This window comes from Ylistrum balloti, unplaced genomic scaffold (genome assembly GCF_031769215.1).
Source record: "Ylistrum balloti isolate Yb309-2 unplaced genomic scaffold, AGI_CSIRO_Ybal_v1 Utg369568, whole genome shotgun sequence".
In the NCBI taxonomy this organism is placed as follows: Eukaryota; Metazoa; Mollusca; class Bivalvia; order Pectinida; family Pectinidae; genus Ylistrum; species Ylistrum balloti.
The window spans coordinates 949,083-975,381 of record NW_026781865.1 but is presented as its reverse complement, the minus strand read 5'-3'; the positions used below and the strand labels follow the sequence as shown (position 1 = coordinate 975,381).

Sequence of the window (26,299 nt, the reverse complement as noted above, 5' to 3'; positions counted from 1 at the left end):
GGATGTTTGCAGTGTTTCTCTGGTGTCACTGTTTCTCTGGTGTATGTAGTAGAGATGGATGTTTGCACTGTTTCTCTGGTGTATGTAGTAGAGATGGATGTTTGCACTGTTTCTCTGGTGTATGTAGTAGAGATGGATGTTTGCAGTGTTTCTCTGGTGTATATAGTAGAGATGGATGTTTGCACTGTTTCTCTGGTGTATGTAGTAGAGATGGATGTTTGCAGTGTTTCTCTGGTGTATGTAGTAGAGATGGATGTTTGCAGTGTTTCTCTGGTGTATGTAGTAGAGATGGATGTTTGCACTGTTTCTCTGGTGTATGTAGTAGAGATGGATGTTTGCAGTGTTTCTCTGGTGTATGTAGTAGAGATGGATGTTTGCAGTGTTTCTCTGGTGTATGTAGTAGAGATGGATGTTTGCAGTTTTTCTCTGGTGTATGTAGTAGAGATGGATGTTTGCAGTGTTTCTCTGGTGTATGTAGTAGAGATGGATGTTTGCAGTGTTTCTCTGGTGTATGTAGTAGAGATGGATGTTTGCAGAGTTTCTCTGGTGTATGTAGTAGAGATGGATGTTTGCAGTGTTTCTCTGGTGTATGTAGTAGAGATGGATGTTTGCAGTATTTCTCTGGTGTATGTAGTAGAGATGAGATGGATGTTTGCACTGTTTCTCTGGTGTATGTAGTAGAGATGGATGTTTGCAGTATTTCTCTGGTGTATGTAGTAGAGATGGATGTTTGCACTGTTTCTCTGGTGTATGTAGTAGAGATGGATGTTTGCATTGTTTCTCTGGTGTATGTAGTAGAGATGGAGAGATGGATGTTTGCACTGTTTCTCTGGTGTATGTAGTAGAGATGGATGTTTGCAGTGTTTCTCTGGTGTATGTAGTAGAGATGGATGTTTGCACTGTTTCTCTGGTGTATGTAGTAGAGATGGATGTTTGCACTGTTTCTCTGGTGTATGTAGTAGAGATGGATGTTTGCACTGTTTCTCTGGTGTATGTAGTAGAGATGGATGTTTGTTTTCTCTGGTGTATGTAGTAGAGATGGATGTTTGCACTGTTTCTCTGGTGTATGTAGTAGAGATGGATGTTTGCACTGTTTCTCTGGTGTATGTAGTAGAGATGGATGTTTGCAGTATTTCTCTGGTGTATGTAGTAGAGATGGATGTTTGCAGTGTTTCTCTGGTGTATGTAGTAGAGATGGATGTTTTCTCTGGTGTATGCAGTGTTTCTCTGGTGTATGTAGTAGAGATGGATGTTTGCAGTGTTTCTCTGGTGTATGTAGTAGAGATGGATGTTTGCAGTGTTTCTCTGGTGTATGTAGTAGAGATGGATGTTTGCAGTGTTTCTCTGGTGTATGTAGTAGAGATGGATGTTTGCAGTGTTTCTCTGGTGTATGTAGTAGAGATGAGATGGATGTTTGCAGTGTTTCTCTGGTGTATGTAGTAGAGATGGATGTTTGCAGTGTTTCTCTGGTGTATGTAGTAGAGATGGATGGATGTTTGCAGTGTTTCTCTGGTGTATGTAGTAGAGATGGATGTTTGCACTGTTTCTCTGGTGTATGTAGTAGAGATGGATGTTTGCACTGTTTCTATGGTGTATGTAGTAGAGATGAGATGGATGTTTGCAGTATTTCTCTGGTGTATGTAGTAGAGATGGATGTTTGCACTGTTTCTCTGGTGTATGTAGTAGAGATGGATGTTTGCACTGTTTCTCTGGTGTATGTAGTAGAGATGGATGTTTGCACTGTTTCTCTGGTGTATGTAGTAGAGATGGATGATGGATGTTGGATGTTTGCACTGTTTCTCTGGTGTATGTAGTAGAGATGGATGTTTGCACTGTTTCTCTGGTGTATGTAGTAGAGATGGATGTTTGCACTGTTTCTCTGGTGTATGTAGTAGAGATGGATGTTTGCACTGTTTCTCTGGTGTATGTAGTAGAGATGGATGTTTGCAGTGTTTCTCTGGTGTATGTAGTAGAGATGGATGTTTGCACTGTTTCTCTGGTGTATGTAGTTAGAGATGGATGTTTGCAATGTTTCTCTGGTGTATATATAGGACACCTGTAATTATCACTGGATTTTGACGCCTATAATTATCATAGGATTTTGACACCTGTAATTATCACTGGAATCTGACACCTGTAATTATCATAGGATTTTGACACCTGTAATTATCACTGGATTTTGACACCTGTAATTATCACTGGAATCTGACACCTGTAATTATCATAGGATTTTGACACCTGTAATTATCACTAGAATCTGACACCTGTAATTATCACTGGAATCTGACACCTGTAATTATCATAGGATTTTGACACCTGTAATTATCACTAGAATCTGACACCTGTAATTATCACTGGAATCTGACACCTGTAATTATCACTGGATTTTGACACCTGTAATTATCACTAGAATCTGACACCTGTAATTATCACTGGAATCTGACACCTGTAATTATCATAGGATTTTGACACCTGTAATTATCACTGGATTTTGACACCTGTAATTATCACTGAATTTTGACACCTGTAATTATCACTAGAATCTGACACCTGTAATTGTCACTGGAATCTGACACCTGTAATTATCACTGGAATCTGACACCTGTAATTATCACTGGATTTTGACACCTGTAATTATCACTGGATTTTGACACCTGTAATTATCACTAGAATCTGACACCTGTAATTATCACTGGATTTTGACACCTGTAATTATCACTGGAATCTGACACCTGTAATTATCACTGGATTTTGACACCTGTAATTATCACTAGAATCTGACACATGTAATTATCACAGGATTTTGACACCTGTAATTATCACTGGATTTTGACACCTGTAATTATCACTAGAATCTGACACCTGTAATTATCACTGGATTTTGACACCTGTAATTATCACTGGATTTTGACACCTGTAATTATCACTAGAATCTGACACCTGTAATTATCACTGGATTTTGACACCTGTAATTATCACTGGATTTTGACACCTGTAATTATCACTGGATTTTGACACCTGTAATTATCACTGGATTTTGACACCTGTAATTATCACTGGATTTTGACACCTGTAATTATCACTAGAATCTGACACCTGTAATTATCACTGGATTTCGACACCTGTAATTATCACTGGAATCTGACACCTGTAATTATCACATGATTTTGACACCTGTAATTATCAGTAGAATTTTACAACTGTTATTACAAGTGGAATCTGACACCTGTAATTACAAGTGGAATCTGACACCTGTAATTACAAGTGGAATCTGACACCTGTAATTATCAGTGAAATGTCACACCTTTAATTATCAGTGAAATCTCACACCTGTAATTACCAATGGAATCAAACACCTGTGACTGTCAATGGAATCACACATCTGTAGTCATAAGTTGACTCTGAGATGAGCTAAAGCCCACATTGTCTGTATCTGGTTCCTGAATTGGCAGCAAATACTGTAGGAACTCTCTGCTCTAGCCACATCTGTGTATTTAACTGCTTATGCAATGGTGGTCTTGTAAGAAACACAAAATTTCATGTGTAGCTCATGAAGTCTTCAATATATACAACAATAGCTAAATCCATTGTTGTTTTATTTGCTAGAGCTCTAAGCTTTACCACTTTTACTCTCAGAACCTTCACATGACAGGCTCACACTGTGATACCTTTGTCAGGATTTTCCTGTTGTTCTGTGACCTTGTATTTCTGCTGCTCATGACCCGATTGCACCAGCAGATAGCTTACATATAAAAGAAAGTCTTACCTGATTGGCCTGGCCAGTGAGTGGGGAAGTAGATTGGCTTGGTCCTTCATCATCATTCAGCCTCAAGTACATTCTGAAACATAAAAAAGTAATTAAGATGAAAATAGATACAACAATGGTTTAAACAATAAAACACATGACACTACCGATGATAAATAATAGTCAAAACTATTTCAATGAGGGGTCCTTGGCAGCTTTTAGTTGGTAAAGTGTGAGCAGATATAACCTCAGGTCCTGAGGTATGGGATTCAATGCTCCCTACTCATAGCGGTCTATGTTTCTCAGGAAGCTTAGAAGTAGACAGGTCAGTGCTGACAGGGTTATGTTCATGAGAAAGATAATTTACCCAAATAGTTCTTGATAGCATGCATAAGTCACTTGTTCAGTGAGGTAGCCACATTAAAAGCACAACATACCCATCAAATAAACATTATCAAATAAGTGAAACTATAATGCCATTCATTGCATTTGGATTCTTTCTGACAGGTTTATATTTGGATTCTTTCTGACAGTTTTATATTTGGATTCTTTCTGACAGTTTTATATTTGGATTCTTTCTGACAGTCTTATATTTGGATTCTTTCTGACAGGTTTATATTTGGATTCTTTCTGACAGGTTTATTTTGTATTTGGATTCTTTCTGACAGGTTTATATTTGGATTCTTTCTGACAGGTTTATATTTGGATTCTTTCTGACAGGGATTTATATATTTGGATTCTTTCTGACAGGTTTATATTTGACAGTTTGGATTCTTTCTGACAGGTTTATATTTGGATTCTTTCTGACAGTTTTGTATTTGGATTCTTTCTGACAGGTTTATATTTGGATTCTTTCTGACAGGTTTATATTTGGATTCTTTCTGACAGGTTTATATTTGGATTCTTTCTGACAGGTTTATATTTGGATTCTTTCTGACAGGTTTATATTTGGATTCTTTCTGACAGGTTTATATTTGGATTCTTTCTGACAGGTTTATATTTGGATTCTTTCTGACAGGTTTATATTTGGATTCTTTCTGACAGGTTTATATTTGGATTCTTTCTGACAGGTCTTATATTTGGATTCTTTCTGACAGGTTTATATTTGGATTCTTTCTTTGGATTCTTTCTGACAGTTTATATTTGGATTCTTTCTGACAGGTTTATATTTGGATTCTTTCTGACAGGTTTATATTTGGATTCTTTCTGACAGTTTTGTATTTGGATTCTTTCTGACAGTTTTATATTTGGATTCTTTCTGACAGGTTTATATTTGGATTCTTTCTGACAGGTTTATATTTGGATTCTTTCTGACAGTTTTATATTTGGATTCTTTCTGACAGGTTTATATTTGGATTCTTTCTGACAGGTTTATATTTGGATTCTTTCTGACAGGTTTGCATTTGGATTCTTTCTGACAGGTTTATATTTGGATTCTTTCTGACAGGTTTATATTTGGATTCTTTCTGACAGGTTTATATTTGGATTCTTTCTGACAGTTTTATATTTGGATTCTTTCTGACAGGTTTATATTTGGATTCTTTCTGACAGTTTTATATTTGGATTCTTTCTGACAGTTTTATATTTGGATTCTTTCTGACAGGTTTATATTTGGATTCTTTCTGACAGGTTTATATTTGGATTCTTTCTGACAGTTTTAGGATTTTTCTGACAGGTATTTGGATTCTTTCTGACAGTTTTATATTTGGATTCTTTCTGACAGGTTTATATTTGGATTCTTTCTGACAGTTTTATATTTGGATTTTTCTGACAGGGATTCTTTCTGACAGGTTTATATTTGGATTCTTTCTGACAGGTTTATATTTGGATTCTTTCTGACAGGTTTATATTTGGATTCTTTCTGACAGTTTTATATTTGGATTCTTTCTGACAGGTTTATATTTGGATTCTTTCTGACAGGTTTATATTTGGATTCTTTCTGACAGTTTTATATTTGGATTCTTTCTGACAGGTTTATATTTGGATTCTTTCTGACAGGTTTATATTTGGATTCTTTCTGACAGGTTTATATTTATATTTGGATTCTTTCTGACAGGTTTATATTTGGATTCTTTCTGACAGGTTTATATTTGGATTCTTTCTGACAGGTTTATATTTGGATTCTTTCTGACAGGTTTATATTTGGATTCTTTCTGACAGGTTTATATTTGGATTCTTTCTGACAGGTTTATATTTGGATTCTTTCTGACAGGTTTATATTTGGATTCTTTCTGACAGGTTTATATTTGGATTCTTTCTGACAGGTTTATATTTGGATTCTTTCTGACAGGTTTATATTTGGATTCTTTCTGACAGTTTTATATTTGGATTCTTTCTGACAGGTTTATATTTGGATTCTTTCTGACAGGTTTATATTTGGATTCTTTCTGACAGTTTTATATTTGGATTTATATTTGGATTCTTTCTGACAGGTTTATATTTGGATTCTTTCTGACAGGTTTATATTTGGATTCTTTCTGACAGGTTTATATTTGGATTCTTTCTGACAGTTTTATATTTGGATTCTTTCTGACAGGTTTATATTTGGATTCTTTCTGACAGGTTTATATTTGGATTCTTTCTGACAGGTTTATATTTGGATTCTTTCTGACAGGTTTATATTTGGATTCTTTCTGACAGGTTTATATTTGGATTCTTTCTGACAGGTTTATATTTGGATTCTTTCTGACAGTTTTATATTTGGATTCTTTCTGACAGTTTTATATTTGGATTCTTTCTGACAGGTTTATATTTGGATTCTTTCTGACAGTTTTATATTTGGATTCTTTCTGACAGGTTTATATTTGGATTCTTTCTGACAGGTTTATATTTGGATTCTTTCTGACAGGTTTATATCTGGATTCTTTCTGACAGGATTTTATATTTGGATTCTTTCTGACAGTTTTATATTTGGATTCTTTCTGACAGGTTTATATTTGGATTCTTTCTGACAGGTTTATATTTGGATTCTTTCTGACAGTTTTATATTTGGATTCTTTCTGACAGTTTTATATTTGGATTCTTTCTGACAGGTTTATATTTGGATTCTTTCTGACAGGTTTATATTTGGATTCTTTCTGACAGTTTTATATTTGGATTCTTTCTGACAGGTTTATATTTGGATTCTTTCTGACAGGTTTATATTTGGATTCTTTCTGACAGGTTTATATTTGGATTCTTTCTGACAGTTTTATATTTGGATTCTTTCTGACAGGTTTATATTTGGATTCTTTCTGACAGGTTTATATTTGGATTCTTTCTGACAGGTTTATATTTGGATTCTTTCTGACAGGTTTATATTTGGATTCTTTCTGACAGGTTTATATTTGGATTCTTTCTGACAGGTTTATATTTGGATTCTTTCTGACAGTTTTGTATTTGGATTCTTTCTGACAGGTTTATATTTGGATTCTTTCTGACAGGTTTATATTTGGATTCTTTCTGACAGTTTTATATTTGGACATCTTTCTGACAGTGATATATTTGGATTCTTTCAGACAGTTTATATTTGGATTACAGATATTTGCTAACAGCATATTTGGATCTTTCTGACAGTTACCAATTTATATTTGGAAACTTTCTGACAGATATTTGCGATTCTTTCTGACAGTTTAATTTGGATTCCCTTCTGACAGTTTTACATCTTGGAACCAAGTCTCCTTTACAGCAGTAGAATCTTGTGAAATATTGAATCACAGCTATGTTGAATCATTAACCAAGTCTCCTTTACATCTAGTATTGCTACAGACTACAGAATCGCTTTGTGTCAGCATACTTAGGATATTATTAAATAAACAGCGACCAATTAGGAAACTTTAAGAAGAAGATTTTGATGAAAAAGAAGAAACAAAAATGCCTAAAATCAATGAATCCCCTTCCTCCCACATCTATGTGAATCCCCTTCCTCCCACATCTATGTGAATCCCATCCGTCCCACATCTATGTGAATCCCCTTCCTCCCACATCTATGTGAATCCCCTTCCTCCCACATCTATGTGAATCCCCTTTCTCCCACATCTATGTGAATCCCCTTCCTCCCACATCTTATGTGAATCCCCTTCCTCCCACATCTATGTGAATCCCCTTCCTCCCACATCTATGTGAATCCCCTCCCTCCCACATCTATGTGAATCCCCTTCCTCCCACATCTATGTGAATCCCCTTCCTCCCACATCTATGTGAATCCCCTTCCTCCCACATCTATGTGAATCCCCTTCCTCCCACATCTATGTGAATCCCCTTCCTCCCACATCTATGTGAATCCCCTCTCTCCCACATCTATGTGAATCCCCTTCCTCCCACATCTTATGTGAATCCCCTTCCTCCCACATCTATGTGAATCCCCTCCCTCCCACATCTATGTGAATCCCCTTCCTCCCACATCTATGTGAATCCCATTCCTCCCACATCTATGTGAATCCCCTTCCTCCCACATCTATGTGAATCCCCTTCCTCCCACATCTATGTGAATCCCCTCCCTCCCACATCTATGTGAATCCCATTCCTCCCACATCTATGTGAATCCCATTCCTCCCACATCTATGTGAATCCCCTTCCTCCCACATCTATGTGAATCCCCTCCCTTCCACATCTATGTGAATCCCATTCCTCCCACATCTATGTGAATCCCATTCCTCCCACGTCTATCTGAATCCCCTTCCTCCCATATCTATGTGAATCCCCTTCCTCCCACATCTATGTGAATCCCATCCGTCCCACATCTATGTGAATCCCCTTCCTCCCACATCTATGTGAATCCCCTTCCTCCCACATCTATGTGAATCCCCTCCCTTCCACATCTATGTGAATCCCCTTCCTCCCACATCGTATGTAATTCCCCTTCCTCCCACATCTTATGTGAATCCCCTTCCTCCCACATCTATGTTAATCCCCTCCCTCCCACATCTATGTGAATCCCCTTCCTCCCACATCTATGTGAATCCCCTCCCTCCCACATCTATGTGAATCCCCTTCCTCCCACATCTATGTGAATCCCCTCTCTCCCACATCTATGTGAATACCCTTCCTCCCACATCTATGTGAATACCCTCTCTCCCATGTCTATGTGAATCCCCTTCCTCCCACATCGTATGTAATTCCCCTTCCTCCCACATCTTATGTGAATCCCCTTCCTCCCACATATATGTGAATCCCATTCCTCCCACATCTATCTGAATCCCCTTCCTCCCACATCTATGTGAATCCCCTTCCTCCCACATCTATGTGAATCCCATTCCTCCCACATCTATGTGAATCCCCTCCCTCCCACATCTATGTGAATATCCTGCCTCCCACATCTATGTGAATCCCCTTCCTCCCACATCTATGTGAATCCCATTCCTCCCACATCTTATGTGAATCCCCTTTCTCCCATATCTATGTGAATCCCCTCCCTCCCACATCTATGTGAATTCTCTTCCTCCCACATCTATGTGAATCCCCTCCCTCCCACATTTATGTGAATCCCATTCCTCCCACATCTATGTGAATCCCCTCCCTCCCACATCTATGTGAATCCCCTTCCTCCCACATCTATGTGAATCCCCTTCCTCCCACATCTATGTGAATCCCCTCCCTCCCACATCTATGTGAATTCTCTTCCTCCCACATCTATGTGAATCCCCTCCCTCCCACATCTATGTGAATCCCATTCCTCCCACATCTATGTGAATCCCCTTCCTCCCACATCTATGTGAATCCCCTCCCTCCCACATCTATGTGAATCCCCTCCCTCCCACATCTATGTGAATCCCCTCCCTCCCATATCTATGTGAATCCCCTTCCTCCCACATCTATGTGAATCCCCTTCCTCCCACATCTATGTGAATCCCCTTCCTCCCATATCTATGTGAATCCCCTTCCTCCCACATCTATGTGAATCCCCTTCCTCCCACATCTATGTGAATCCCCTTCCTCCCACATCTATGTGAATCCCATTCCTCCCACATCTATGTGAATCCCCTTCCTCCCACATCTATGTGAATCCCCTTCCTCCCACATCTATGTGAATCCCCTTCCTCCCACATCTATGTGAATCCCCTTCCTCCCACATCTATGTGAATCCCCTCCCTCCCACATCTATGTGAATCCCCTTCCTCCCACATCTATGTGAAATATCAGCATTATTCAGTAAATGGTTTACAATTAAAAAAAAAACTCACCATAATCGAAACCTTAACCAAAACTTACTGATGAACAGGAACCAAAGATAACCAACCAAAACTTACAGAGGAACAGACACAGAAAAAACCATTTTTGCCAGTAGGAACTTTTATGCAAGTACTCTAAATTGGACACTAAATCTAAGGTACATATATGTAAATATTCTGTTGTTTGCTGTCCTTATTTCGTGATCAAACAAAGTGACTAAATTTTAATTTTTACATTCTTTTCATTCTTGGTAGCCCTTTTCTTTTCCAAAGGCTCACTTCACAGAAGATTGTTTTGGCTCTAGTATTGAGTGTCTCTAAAAATAGAAAAGTCATGAGTTGTGCCCCATAGCTGAAAGAGAAGGTCATCAGTTGTGCCCCCTAGCTGAAAGAGAAGGTCATGAGTTCTGTCCCCTAGGTGAAAGAGAAGGTCAAGAGTTAAGCCCCCTAGCTATAAGAGAAGGTCATGAGTTCTGTGCAATAGCTAAAAGATAAGGTCATGAGTTGTGACCCTAGCTATAAGAGAAGGTCATGAGTTATTCCCCCTAGCTATAAGAGAAGGTCATGAGTTCTGTGCAATAGCTAAAAGATAAGGTCATGAGTTGTGACCCTAGCTATAAGAGAAGGTCATGAGTTATTCCCCCTAGCTATAAGAGGTCATGAGTTATTTCCCCTAGCTGTAAGAGAAGGTCATGAGTTCTGTCCCCTATCTGAAAGATAAGGTCATGAGTTCTGTCCAATAGCTATAAGAGAAGGTCATGAGTTATTCCTCCTAGCTGAAAGATAAGGTCATGAGTTGTGCCCCCTAGCTGTAAGAGAAGGTCATAAGTTGTGCCCCCTAGCTGAAACAGAGAATGTTATTATTTTGCCCCATAGTAGAAAGAGGTTATGAGTTCTGGCTCATTAAACAATCTACTGTCAGCTGTATTGACTACAAAGCTCATTAAACAATCTACTGCCAGCTGTGTTAACTACAAAGCTCATTAAACAATCTACTGCCAGCTGTGTTAACTACAAAGCTCATTTAACATTCCACTGCCAGCTGTGTTAACTACAAAGCTCATTAAACAATCCACTTCCAGCTGTGTTAACTACAAAGCTCAATAAACAATCTACTGCCAGCTGTATTGACTACAAAGCTCATTAAACAATCTACTGCCAGCTGTGTTAACTACAAAGCTCATTAAACAATCCACTGCCAGCTGTATTGACTACAAAGCTCATTAAACAATCTACTGCCAGCTGTGTTAACTACAAAGCTCATTAAACAATCCACTGCCAGCTGTATTGACTATAAAACACATTAAACAATCTACTGCCAGCTGTATTGACTACAAAGCTCATTAAACAATCTACTGCCAGCTGTATTGACTATAAAACACATTAAACAATCTACTGCCAGCTGTGTTAACTACAAAGCTCATTAAACAATCTACTGCCAGCTGTGTTAACTACAAAGCTCATTAAACAATCTACTGCCAGCTGTATTGACTATAAAACACATTAAACAATCTACTGCCAGCTGTGTTAACTACAAAGCTCATTAAACAATCTACTGCCAGCTGTATTGACTACAAAGCTCATTAAACAATCTACTGCCAGCTGTGTTAACTACAAAGCTCATTGAACAATCTACTGCCAGCTGTGTTAACCACAAAGCTCATTTAACAATCTACTGCCAGCTGTGTTAACTACAAAGCTCATTAAACAATCTACTGCCAGCTGTGTTAACTACAAAGCTCATTAAACAATCCACTGCCAGCTGTATTGACTATAAAACACATTAAACAATCTACTGCCAGCTGTGTTAACTACAAAGCTCATTAAACAATCTACTGCCAGCTGTATTGACTACAAAGCTCATTAAACAATCTACTGCCAGCTGTATTGACTATAAAACACATTAAACAATCTACTGCCAGCTGTGTTAACTACAAAGCTCATTAAACAATCTACTGCCAGCTGTGTTAACTACAAAGCTCATTAAACAATCTACTGCCAGCTGTATTGACTATAAAACACATTAAACAATCTACTGCCAGCTGTGTTAACCACAAAGCTCATTTAACAATCTACTGCCAGCTGTGTTAACCACAAAGCTCATTTAACAATCTACTGCCAGCTGTGTACAAAACTCATTAAACAATCTACTGCCAGCTGTGTTAACTACAAAACTCATTAAACAATCTACTGCCAGCTGTATTGACTACAAAGCTCATTAAACAATCTACTGCCAGCTGTGTTAACTACAAAGCTCATTAAACAATCCACTGCCAGCTGTGTTAACTACAAAGCTCATTAAACAATCTACTGCCAGCTGTGTTAACCACAAAGCTCATTAAACAATCTACTGCCAGCTGTGTTAACTACAAAGCTCATTAAACAATCTACTGCCAGCTGTGTTAACTACAAAGCTCATTAAACAATCTACTGCCAGCTGTGTTAACTACAAAGCTCATTTAACAATCCACTGCCAGCTGTATTGACTATAAAACACATTAAACAATCTACTGCCAGCTGTGTTAACTACAAAGCTAATTGAACAATCTACTGCCAGCTGTGTTAACTACAAAACTCATTAAACAATCTACTGCCAGCTGTATTGACTACAAAGCTCATTAAACAATCTACTGCCAGCTGTGTTAACCACAAAGCTCATTTAACAATCTACTGCCAGCTGTATTGACTACAAAGCTCATTAAACAATCTACTGCCAGCTGTGTTAACTACAAAGCTCATTAAACAATCTACTGCCAGCTGTGTTAACTACAAAACTCATTAAACAATCTACTGCCAGCTGTATTGACTACAAAGCTCATTAAACAATCTACTGCCAGCTGTGTTAACTACAAAGCTCATTGAACAATCTACTGCCAGCTGTATTGATTATAAAACACATTAAACAATCTACTGCCAGCTGTATTGACTACAAAGCTCATTAAACAATCTACTGCCAGCTGTGTTAACTACAAAGCTAATTGAACAATCTACTGCCAGCTGTGTTAACTACAAAACTCATTAAACAATCTACTGCCAGCTGTATTGACTACAAAGCTCATTAAACAATCTACTGCCAGCTGTGTTAACTACAAAGCTCATTGAACAATCTACTGCCAGCTGTGTTAACCACAAAGCTCATTTAACAATCTACTGCCAGCTGTATTGACTACAAAGCTCATTAAACAATCTACTGCCAGCTGTATTAACTACAAAGCTAATTGAACAATCTACTGCCAGCTGTGTTAACTACAAAGCTAATTGAACAATCTACTGCCAGCTGTGTTAACTACAAAACTCATTAAACAATCTACTGCCAGCTGTATTAACTACAAAGCTAATTGAACAATCTACTGCCAGCTGTGTTAACTACAAAGCTAATTGAACAATCTACTGCCAGTTGTGTTAACTACAAAACTCATTAAACAATCTACTGCCAGCTGTATTGACTACAAAGCTCATTAAACAATCTACTGCCAGCTGTGTTAACTACAAAGCTAATTGAACAATCTACTGCCAGCTGTGTTAACTACAAAACTCATTAAACAATCTACTGCCAGCTGTATTGACTACAAAGCTCATTAAACAATCTACTGCCAGCTGTATTGACTACAAAGCTCATTAAACAATCTACTGCCAGCTGTATTGACTACAAAGCTCATTAAACAATCTACTGCCAGCTGTGTTAACTACAAAGCTCATTTAACAATCTACTGCCAGCTGTGTTAACTACAAAGCTCATTAAACAATCTACTGCCAGCTGTGTTAACTACAAAGCTCATTTAACAATCTACTGCCAGCTGTGTTAACTACAAAGCTCATTAAACAATCTACTGCCAGCTGTATTGACTACAAAGATAGATGTTTAAATCTTTTCAGATTGAAGTATTTGTAGTTTTTTAGATATGAAATTTTCATGGGGAGATTTGTGAGTTGTGAAAAATTCAGTTGTAAATTTTGAAAAGCTGAAATAATTCAATTACCAACATTTAGATGTAGTGATGTGTTTACTGTATTACCAGTTATCTCTTTATATTAGCTATAATATGACCATTAATACCATATATTGACCATCACTGCCAAAAAATTATCTTAGGCAGAATCACTGACAAATGATGTGTTCTAATAGAACAATGCTTGACTGATCTCTGATTGATTTCACTTTTGTTTCTAGCCATCAGAACACTTCATTCTATTTGCCTTTTATGAGCAAATTCTTTTCTAAACATGAAACATTTCTTTACAAAAAGTTGATGTGATAATTGGGAATTGAAACCAGGATGATGAGAAATTCTGTTCTACGTACTAAAGTTGATGAAGTAATTGAGAATAGAAATCAATATCAAGAGAGATTCTGATCGAAGTACCAAACATTTCTTTCCAGAAATGTTAACATTAAGATGACATAATTGGAAATTCAAACCAAGATCACAGCAAATGTCATGTCCGTTAAACCTAATAAACACTGAAGTCCTTTAAACCATAAGATATCTCCCAACAACCATTACCAAAACACTATCCCTGGTTACAGCAATCACTACAACCAGGGTAGTGTATACAACCAGTACCCAAACACTCTGTAGACCATCCCTGGTTACAGAAATCACTACAACCAGGGTAGTGTATACAACCAGTACCCAAACGCTCTGTAGACCATCCCTGGTTACATCAATCACTACAGCCAGGGTAGTGTATACAACCAGTACCAAAACCCCTGTAGACCATCCCTGGTTACAGCAATCACTACAGCCAGGGTAGTGTATACAACCAGTACCCAAACACTCTGTAGACCATCCCTGGTTACAGCAATCATTACAGCCAGGGTAGTGTATACAACCAGTGCCCAAACACTCTGTAGATCATCCCTGGTTACAGCAATCACTACAGCCATGGCAGTATATACAACCACTGCCCAAACACTCTGTAGACCATCCCTGGTTACAGCAATCACTACAGCCAGGGTAGTATATACAACCAGTACCCAAACACCCTGTAGACCATCCCTGGTTACAGCAATCACTACAGCCAGGGTAGTGTATACAACCAGTAACCAAACACCCTGTAGACCATCCCTGGTTACAGCAATCACTACAGCCAGGGTAGTGTATACAACCAGTAACCAAACACCCTGTAGACCATCCCTGGTTACAGCAATCACTACAGCCAGGGTAGTGTATACAACCAGTACCCAAACACTCTGTAGACCATCCCTGGTTACATCAATCACTACAGCCAGGGTAGTGTATACAACCAGTACCAAAACACTCTATAAACCATTCCTGGTTACAGCAATCACTACAGCCAGGGTAGTGTATACAACCAGTACCCAAACACTCTGTAGACCATCCCTGGTTACAGCAATCATTACAGCCAGGGTAGTGTATACAACCAGTGCCCAAACACTCTGTAGACCATCCCTGGTTACAGCAATCACTACAGCCAGGGCAGTGTATACAACCAGTACCCAAACACCCTGTAGACCATCCCTGGTTACAGCAATCACTACAGCCAGGGTAGTGTATACAACCAGTAACCAAACACCCTGTAGACCATCCCTGGTTACAGCAATCACTACAGGCATGGTAGTGTATACAACCAGTACCCAAACGCTCTGTAGACCATCCCTGGTTACATCAATCACTACAGCCAGGGTAGTGTATACAACCAGTATCCAAACAATGTACCATCCCTGGTTACAGCAATCACTACAGCCAGGGTAGTGTATACAACCAGTACCCAAACACTCTGTAGACCATCCCTTGTTACAGCAATCACTACAGCCAAGGTAGTGTATACAACCAGTACCCAAACACAGTGTACCATCTCTGGTTACAGCAATCACTACAGCCAGGTTAGTGTATACAACCAGTATCCAAACACTCTGCAGACCATCCCTGGTTAAGCAATCACTACAACCAGGGTGGTGTATACAACCAGTACCCAAACACTCCGTAGACCATCCCTGGTTACAGCAATCACTACAGCCAGGTTAGTGTATACAACCAGTATCTAAACACTCTGTAGACCATCCCTGGTTAAGCAATCACTACAGCCAGGGTGGTGTATACAACCAGTACCCAAACACTCTGTAGACCATCCCTTGTTACAGCAATCACTACAGCCAGGGTAGTGTATACAACCAGTACCCAAACACCCTGTAGACCATTCCTTGGTTACAGCAATCACTACAGCCAGGGTAGTGTATACAACCAATATCCAAACAATGTACCATCCCTGGTTACAGCAATCACTACAGCCAGGGTAGTGTATACAACCAGTACCCAAACACTCTGTAGACCATCCCTGGTTACAGCAATCACTACAGCCAGGGTAGTGTATACAACCAGTAACCAAACACCCTGTAGACCATCCCTGGTTACAGCAATCACTACAGCCAGGGTAGTGTATACAACCAGTACCCAAACACTCTGTAGACCATCCCTGGTTACAGCAATCACTACAGCCAGGGTAGTGTATACAACCAATATCCAAACATTGTACCATCCCTGGTTACAGCAATAGATCATCCCTGGTTACAGCAATCACTACAGCCATGGCAGTATATACAACCAGTGCCCAAACACTCTGTAGACCATCCCTGGTTACAGCAATCACTACAGCCAGGGTAGTATATACAACCAGTACCCAAACACTCTGTAGACCATCCCTGGTTACAGCAATCACTACAGCCAGGGTAGTGTATACAACCAGTAACCAAACACCCTGTAGACCATCCCTGGTTACAGCAATCACTACAGCCAGGGTAGTGTATACAACCAGTAACCAAACACCCTGTAGACCATCCCTGGTTACAGCAATCACTACAGCCAGGGTAGTGTATACAACCAGTACCCAAACGCTCTGTAGACCATCCCTGGTTACATCAATCACTACAGCCAGGGTAGTGTATACAACCAGTACCAAAACACTCTATAAACCATTCCTGGTTACAGCAATCACTACAGCCAGGGTAGTGTATACAACCAGTACCCAAACACTCTGTAGACCATCCCTGGTTACAGCAATCACTACAGCCAGGGTAGTGTATACAACCAGTACCCAAACACTCTGTAGACCATCCCTGGTTACAGCAATCACTACAGCCAGGGTAGTGTATACAACCAGTACCCAAACACCCTGTAGACCATCCCTGGTTACAGCAATCACTACAGCCAGGGTAGTGTATACAACCAGTATAAACACCCTGTAGACCATCCCTGGTTACAGCAATCACTACAGGCATGGTAGTGTATACAACCAGTACCCAAACACTCTGTAGACCATCCCTGGTTACAGCAATCACTACAGCCAGGGTAGTGTATACAACCAGTATCCAAACAATGTACCATCCCTGGTTACAGCAATCACTACAGCCAGGGTAGTGTATACAACCAGTACCCAAACACTCTGTAGACCATCCCTGGTTACAGCAATCACTACAGCCAGGGTAGTGTATACAACCAGTACCCAAACACAGTGTACCATCTCTGGTTACAGCAATCACTACAGCCAGGTTAGTGTATACAACCAGTATCCAAACACTCTGTAGACCATCCCTGGTTAAGCAATCACTACAGCCAGGGTGGTGTATACAACCAGTACCCAAACACTCACTACAACCAGTAGTGTATACCATCTCTGGTTACAGCAATCACTACAGCCAGGTTAGTGTATACAACCAGTATCCAAACACTCTGTAGACCATCCCTGGTTAAGCAATCACTACAGCCAGGGTGGTGTATACAACCAGTACCCAAACACTCTGTAGACCATCCCTGGTTACAGCAATCACTACAGCCAGGGTAGTGTATACAACCAGTACCCAAACACAGTGTAGACCATCCCTGGTTACAGCAATCACTACAGCCAGGGTAGTGTATACAACCAATATCCAAACATTGTACCATCCCTGGTTACAGCAATCACTACAGCCAGGGTAGTGTATACAACCAGTACCCAAACACTCTGTAGACCATCCCTGGTTACAGCAATCACTACAGCCAGGGTAGTGTATACAACCAGTAACCAAACACCCTGTAGACCATCCCTGGTTACAGCAATCACTACAGCCAGGGTAGTGTATACAACCAGTACCCAAACACTCTGTAGACCATCCCTGGTTACAGCAATCACTACAGCCAGGGTAGTGTATACAACCAGTAACCAAACATTGTACCATCTCTGGTTACAGCAATCACTACAGTCAGAGGGTATTGTATACAACCAGTACCCAAACACCCTGTAGACCATCCCTGGTTACAGCAATCACTACAGCCAGGGTAATGTATACAACCAGTAACCAAACACTCTGTAGACCATCCCTGGTTACAGCAATCACTACAGCAAGGGTAGTGTATACAACCAGTACCCAAACACAGTGTAGACCATTCCATCTTATCAATTAGAATCTAGTGTAAATTAGTATTGTATGGTATTGTGTAAAGATTTTCATGTTAATGTCAAAACTACATTTCACTTTGGTTTCAGGATTACAACCTTATAATTGCAGGAAATCTGTTTAGGGTTTAATGAACAATATCATTTTCAAGGTAACATATATAGGAAGGGAGACAATCACTACACCTGCATTTGAGAGCAGTGCTATTATCATAAACAATAGAAGAAAAACAGACATTTTATTAAAATGGTGGGCATAATTAAAAATAACAAAAAATGCCTCAATTAATCAGAAATCTGATAATTCTTAATGTCACTTAGATTTTGATAAACTTGAGTAAATAGTTTATTTTTCAAATCCATGAAGATGTGTTGTTTAAAGGTATTTCACACATCATCTGACCAGAGAACACTGAAGCTGATCACAAACTGGTACTCAATTGGTAATGTAATGTTTGGACATATTTCATATTTACAATTGTTACTTGTTAACTGTTTGATGAGACTTGGGTATTGATTCCCATCAATAAATATATATAAATCAACACAAACACACAAAAGGTAAAACATTGAAGTCATTCAGTGCAACCACCTATCTGTTGAGTTATTGTAGATTAATACCTTGTGGGCAACAAGGACCTCTACTAATGAAAAGTCCTCAAGATGAAATTTATAAACAGAAATCAATTTGTCTTTAGGTATTTTGTTGTTTTTCATTTAATTTTCAGGAAAGGATTGACAAGGGGTCTTTCTGTGAGAGGAAACCTGTGAAAAACCACGTGGTTTGGCAGGTGACCTAATGTCTGCCATGTCTGCTTGGGTAATCAAACCCCTGACCTCTAAGGAGAGAGGCAAGTATTTTACCATAGTAACATCTGACCACCCATGAATGGATTTTTCAAAAGCACCAATAAAAGAATTCTAAGTAACTATTTTTGTTACCTTCCTGCTTTGACTTACTAAAATGGCAGACTTACACCAGAAAAGAACAACACATGCTTAATGTATTTAAATAACATTGCTTCTTAAGATAGTTATTGACATAAGAAGTAGTGAACAAGATGATTATTCTTGTCAGTTCTCAAAATTAACCACAATTTCCTGTTTTTCACAAAATAGACCAAAAATCAACAAAATCTGTCATTTTGTCCGAGTCAAGTGGTACACTCATTATTTTGTTTGATGGGCTTATGGTCTCATGACCAGCCATGAGGGTTGATCACCTTGAGGCAAGTTTCCTCCTGACAGTTGGTGGATATCTGACTGAGCATCATGCAGAAAGTACATCAAGTGCCAGCAAGAGCAATATCAGAATAAAGTGCCCCCCGTCCAAGGTCACAACCAGGACGGCCAAAAAGTCACATCTCATTTGCCTACAACCAACGTGCTGGTACCATTCAGTGCAGATGGTCCAAGGGAAAAAACTCCTCACTAAACTATGAAAAAACATTGATAAATATTATGATACTGGTTCACAGTCCATAAGGTGACATTATCTAAATTTGATCATTTTTTGACAAAAAACAAAAAGTTTTATATCTAAAATTGTTTCTTCATGTCAAGTTTTTCAATGACAATGTACCAATACAAAATATTTATCTATGGTCATTAACAAGCTCTGACAATGATACCAGAATTTATACTTCAAACCAGAAAATGTGTTAACCTTGTTCAGGAAAATCGCACATGCAAAGGCTATACTTATAAACACTTATTAATTAGAAGTGTAATTAACCACTGAAACAGACTGTGTTTTGATTAAATGGGTGCTGATGTTTGGGAAAACTGCCAAGGCAAATTGTCAGATCTTTCTATAAATATCCCAAATGACATCATGGTGGTAAACATACCATTGAAAAAAAAATTACTTAATATTTTTCTTCAGTTGTAGCCAAAAGTGGTTATCCTTCATCCTTGAAGTTTTCAATAACATAATGATGGCTTGGTGATCCAATCATGACTCTGTCACATTGCACAATATAAATAATACAATCTCGTTCCTTTGTCCAGTTTGTTGCATGTTTGTGTCTGATTTTTCTTATATCAGCATAAATGTTCTCACACAATAGTAAGAAACAGATTTGGTTTTCATACTTTTTATAATCGACACAGACGATGTGATTTTTTATAGAATTAATCTATCAGAGATTAATGATACATAGTGTAATCATTGCTAGAGTACAGTTGAATTTTTAAAGTAATTTGTCATAACATGATACACTGTCTCCATCTTTTTAAAACTTGTGAACAGATCACTCCATTTATTATTTATTGTGATTACTGTTTTATATCCTAAAATCAATCTTTTCTCATTTGATCGTATTGATGATGATTTGTGGGTAGTCTGTATTCATGAATTCGTAAATCCATAAAATTGATAAAATCTTGAAAACTTTACAGCAATATTGGATTTCATGACTACTAAATAATCTGTGAAATAAAGTGCTATGAAACAGTGACCCTGTGACCTTATGTCCATCCCAGTGACCCTGTGACTTTATGTCCGTCCCAGTGACCCTGTGACCTTATGTCCGTTCCCGTGACATTTTATGTCTCGGTTGATAACACATTTGTACAGACTAAACCATCTTTTGTCCACTTTCAGTTTGTTATGAACTCTACAGAAATATTTTTTCTGAGTTCTTGGTTTCATAGATGGATTAAATGTTTTGATCTGGTAAGAAACATATGTTACTGGTTACCTTATGATAATCATATCTCCACATCTTTATGAGAATTAGTCCATGCCTGGTGATTAGCACATTTACCCGGTATACATGCTGTTGTGAAGACTTACAAATCACTACAGTTTCACAGGAAACCTGTCCTGTACTAAGTCAATCCACTGATATGCTGGTCCCCTGGTCAATTCCAAGATAAAAAATGGTAATGGAGTGTCATAATTCCAAAATGTTGATCTCTCATACTGAAGCAGACATACACTAAACATGTCATATTATCTATGCCTTGGGTTTAAAAGAAACAAGACAGATTTGCTTTTACATCATAAAAATATCCTTTATTATGTAATACATATTTACAAAGTAAACTCTATCTAATTTTCAAAACACTTTCCCATCTTATCCATAAAACTTCTCCTTCTATCCCTAAATCAGGAAAGTCCCTCATCTATCCCTTTAACATTCACCAATGACCGCTTAAAAAGTTCCCCATCTATCTCTTAAAAACCCCCTCCTTTATACTTGAAATATTTCCCCAGTTACCCTTTAACACCCCACCTATATCCTGAAACACTTCCCCAGTTACCCTTTAACACCCCACCTCTATCCTGAAACACTTCCCCAGTTACCCTTTAACACCCCACCTCTATCCTGAAACACTTCCCCAGTTACCCTTTAACACCCCACCTCTATCCTGAAACACTTCCCCAGTTACCTTTTAACACCCCACCTCTATCCTGAAACACTTCCCCAGTTACCCTTTAACACCCCACCTCTATCCTGAAACACTTCCCCAGTTACCCTTTAACACCCCACCTCTATCCTGAAACACTTCCCCAGTTAACCTTAAACACCCCACCTCTATCCTGAAACACTTCCCCAGTTACCCTTTAACACCCCACCGATATCCTGAAACACTTCCCCAGTTAACCTTAAACACCCCACCTCTATCCTGAAACACTTCCCCAGTTACCCTTTAACACCCCACCTATATCCTGAAACACTTCCCCAGTTAACCTTAAACACCCCACCTCTATCCTGAAACACTTCCCCAGTTACCCTTTAACACCCCACCTCTATCCTGAAACACTTCCCCAGTTACCCTTTAACACTCCACCTCTATCCTGAAACACTTCCCCAGTTACCCTTTAACACTCCACCTCTATCCTGAAACAGACTGAAGAACTGAGGTTAGGCCATTTTTGTACTTTTTAAGCAAAAATCAGGTGTACTGTTGTTAAGTCAAGTGGTGTAAACGAGTGACTAGGTATTGTTATATTGCAACACTGGCAGACATATCAATGGGTAGAAACATCTGTATTGTCACACGATAACCAAGAGCTGAACACAAGTAATGGAGAAGTACAAGGCCTCCCAGGTGTAATTACCCAGAATCCTCGGGACTGTACTTAAACTACACTGTCATTTCACAACAGTAATTTGAAAAAAAGTATGGCAAGGTACGATTTTTATCTATTTTTTTTAATGTATTTAGGTCAAAGTCTTCATAGAAATTGAAAAAATGGATAATTGTCTCATTAAAGTTGAAAAAGAAAAAGAAAAAACATACATTTTGATGACAATTTTGCCAGTTAAAGAGACCAGATTTTAACAAAATTGACAATTATATTTCAATTACTACAACATATGAAATTTTGGGGACAGTTATGCATTATAGAATGCATTTCAATGATATTTATGCAATATGTAATTATTTATTGTGTTTTATGGGGAAATAAACGAACCAAAATATTAATTCCTGGAGACTGTCAAACTCTGGATCAGTAGTTCATAAGTATATATTTATACTGACTAATATATCCCTTCTACACTTCTTCATTTCTCCCTTAAACACTTCCTCATTTTTCCCTTAAACACTTCCTTAAACACTTCCTCATTTCTCCCTTAAACACTTCCTTAAACACTTCCTCATTTCTCCCTTAAACACTTTCTCATTTTTCCCTTAAACACTTCCTCATTTTTCCCTTCTACACTTCCTCATTTCTCCCTGAAACACTTCCTCATTTTACCTTAAACACTTCCTCATTTCTCCCTTAAACACTTTCACTTCCTCATTTCTCCCTTAAACACTTCCTCATTTTCCCTTAAACACTTCCTTAAACACTTCCTCATTTCTCCCTTAAACACTTCCTCATTTCTCCCTTAAACACTTCCTCATTTTTCCCTTCTACACTTCCTCATTTCTCCCTGAAACACTTCCTCATTTTACCTTAAACACTTCCTCATTTCTCCCTTAAACACTTCCTTAAACACTTCCTCATTTCTCCCTTAAACACTTCCTCATTTTCCCTTAAACACTTCCTTAAACACTTCCTCATTTCTCCCTTAAACACTTCCTCATTTCTCCCTTAAACACTTCCTTAAACACTTCCTCATTTCTACCTTAAACACTTTCTCATTTTTCCCTTAAACTCTTCCTCATTTTTCCCTTAAACACTTCCTCATTTCTCCCTTAAACACTTCCTCATTTCTCCCTTAAACACTTCCTTAAACACTTCCTCATTTTTCCCTTAAACACTTCCTCATTTCTCCCTTAAACACTTTCTCATTTTTCCCTTAAACACTTCCTCATTTTTCCCTTCTACACTTCCTCATTTCTCCCTTAAACACTTCCTCATTTTACCTTAAACACTTCCTCATTTCTCCCTTAAACACTTCCTTAAACACTTCCTCATTTCTCCCTTAAACACTTCCTCATTTTTCCCTTAAACACTTCCTCATTTCTCCCTTAAACACTTCCTCATTTCTCCCTTAAACACTTCCTTAAACACTTCCTCATTTTTCCCTTAAACACTTCCTCATTTCTCCCTTAAACACTTCCCCAAGTATTCCTTCAACACTTCCTTATCTCTTCCTGAAACACTTCCCCATCTATCTCGTAAACTGTTTTCCATCTTTCCATCAAACACTTCCCCATTTATCCTTTAAATATTTCCCTCTTTCCCTTAACAATGCCCTATCTATCCCCCATAGGTTCAGGTTCTGCTTCACATATCATGTAAAGCCACATAGGCTGATCACATTTATTACTAATTGCATAGAAATTGTTAGACCATACAAACAAAACATTGAGCTTTAAAATTGTACGAGCATAAACGGAAATTGACCATGTCCATATCAAAAGTACTGTAGTTGACCCTATAAGTGTACCAGTCCTTATAAGTGTAACCCCATCTTTTTGTCTGAAAGACAGGATAAAGAATTTACGAACCATAAGAACTGCCAGCCCATATAAGTCATTTTGACACCTTGCCTTACAATGGGTCAGTAGTATTATGAATGATTTTTTTTTTTCTTTTTAATTTTTTTTCTTTAATTTTCAAACCTTATGCAGATTTTTTTTTAAGCATGAATTATGTTTTCTTCCACCAAAAAGCTGCATGTTTATGTGGAAATAATCCCTGTAGGTGGTTTAACTGTTTTATTAAATACTCTTCTTTTGTGTTTTGGTAATTATTGAAGTACATTGCACACTTATCCAGTCAAATACAGTAAAAACATTACCTATATTATGGAATGGCATCTTCATGTTATTAATTTTTTTCATATTCTAGGATAAAAGTTATAAAGTACAAATATCACTATATCAACATGGAGACAGTAAGAAATAGTTGTGAAACCAAAAGTTGATATTTCATAAATAATACCCTATAATATAAACAGCCTGCTCCTCAGGCTACGAATAGGAAAGATGAACCTTTTGAAATCAATGTACATTCTGACTTATGGGCAATATAATTAACTCATTTTTTAATCAAATATACATTAAATACCTACATTTATAGTCATGAGATGGTAATGAGTACATACTAAATCAAATAACAGTGGAATGTATAACTTCAGTATCGCCTTTTAACGCTAGATATTGGTAGTTTACAACTTACAAGTACTGTAAAAATTGTTATTTCACAGTTTTATAAAAATCTTGAATAAAAAAAAGTTACTTTTCAAAGAAATTATGAAAAAAAATATAGTTAAATCTTTTAATTTCATTTTTATATTTTTTTTATAATTTTGATCCATCCATGAAAATAGCCAAACTAGTAAAAGATTATGACCTTCACAGTAGTATTAGGTTTGACCTTAATCAGATGTACTATTAAATACCCAAAATATAAAAGGATATATGTTATATATGTAATGTTATAAATATCTGTTTTAAATACTATATATTCACCTATAATAAGTCAGTTGGCCTTCACACATACTGGTAATTTTAATCCAAGTTTTTAATGAAGATTAAGCGAATACTACAAATAATGTATTATATATGATGTGAAGAAATACTTCCCAGGCTTGTCACTCTCAACACAGCCTCTAACAAATTACTTCACAAATATTTCCTTCTTATTTCTTTTTCTCTTTACACATCTATTTGTATTAGGTGACATGATGGAAAATGCCTCCAGTGACAATGAAAGTGAAATTAATGTCTATATTTATACTCTTTTTGTTACATGATCGAACCAACTTCATCATATCCTTGACAATTTTGTGTAGGTTTGAAATTAAAATCTTATCATCACAAATCACTACACCTGAAATAGATCTGTCAGCCCCCATCATAATAAATTGTTGGTTTTTCATTTGAACATAACCAGTGCATTACCCCAGGACAACTTAGAGTACCATATTTATCTGGCAATAAGTCCATGCCTAGTAAAAAGCCCATCAAATCTATCGCTGCTTAATACAAATGACAACAAGTGATTTTGTTATCCTGTAATAATTAAGCCCACCTCCTGATTTTGAATCAAACAGGTAATATGTTTAGGGAATATTTGGAAATCTCTATACATTTTACAACAATTGTGAGACAAATTCTTGCAACTTATACTAATCAGTCTAGTTGGGCCCGATGTATGCATGTGAGGGGTTTTATTGCATAAGGAAACCCGCGTAACCTAGGAAAACCCGAGTATCAAAGGAAAACCCCAAGTACCTGAGGAAAACCTGAGTACCAAAGGAAAACCCCAAGTACCTGAGGAAAATCCGAGTACCCGAAGAAAACCCGAGTACCCTAGGAATCCCTGAGTACCTGAGGAAAACCTGAGTACCCTAGGAATCCCTGAGTACCTGAGGAAAACCCTGAGTGCCAAAGGAAAACCTGAGTCCTCAAGGAAAACCCTGAGTACCCAAGGAAAACCTGAGTACCTGAGGAAAACCCTGAGTACCTGAGGAAAACCTGAGTATCTGAGGAAAACCAGAGTATCTAAGGAAAACCAGAGTACCTGAGGAAGACCCTGAGTACCTGAGGAAAACCTGAGTACCTGAGGAAGATCCTGAGTACCTGAGGAAAACCTGAGTAC

General features: G+C 38.0%; 1 protein-coding gene across 1 annotated transcript in view; it reads right to left on the bottom strand.

Annotated features, from left to right (window-relative positions):
• LOC132559270 (uncharacterized) overlaps nt 1-26,299 on the bottom strand; it is a 127,541-nt gene that overhangs the window by 63,665 nt on the left and 37,577 nt on the right. Inside the window, exon 4 of the mRNA XM_060223915.1 lies at nt 3,767-3,839. Within this exon, the coding sequence (XP_060079898.1) occupies nt 3,767-3,839 (73 nt within the window). The remainder of the gene's footprint in view (nt 1-3,766; nt 3,840-26,299) is intronic.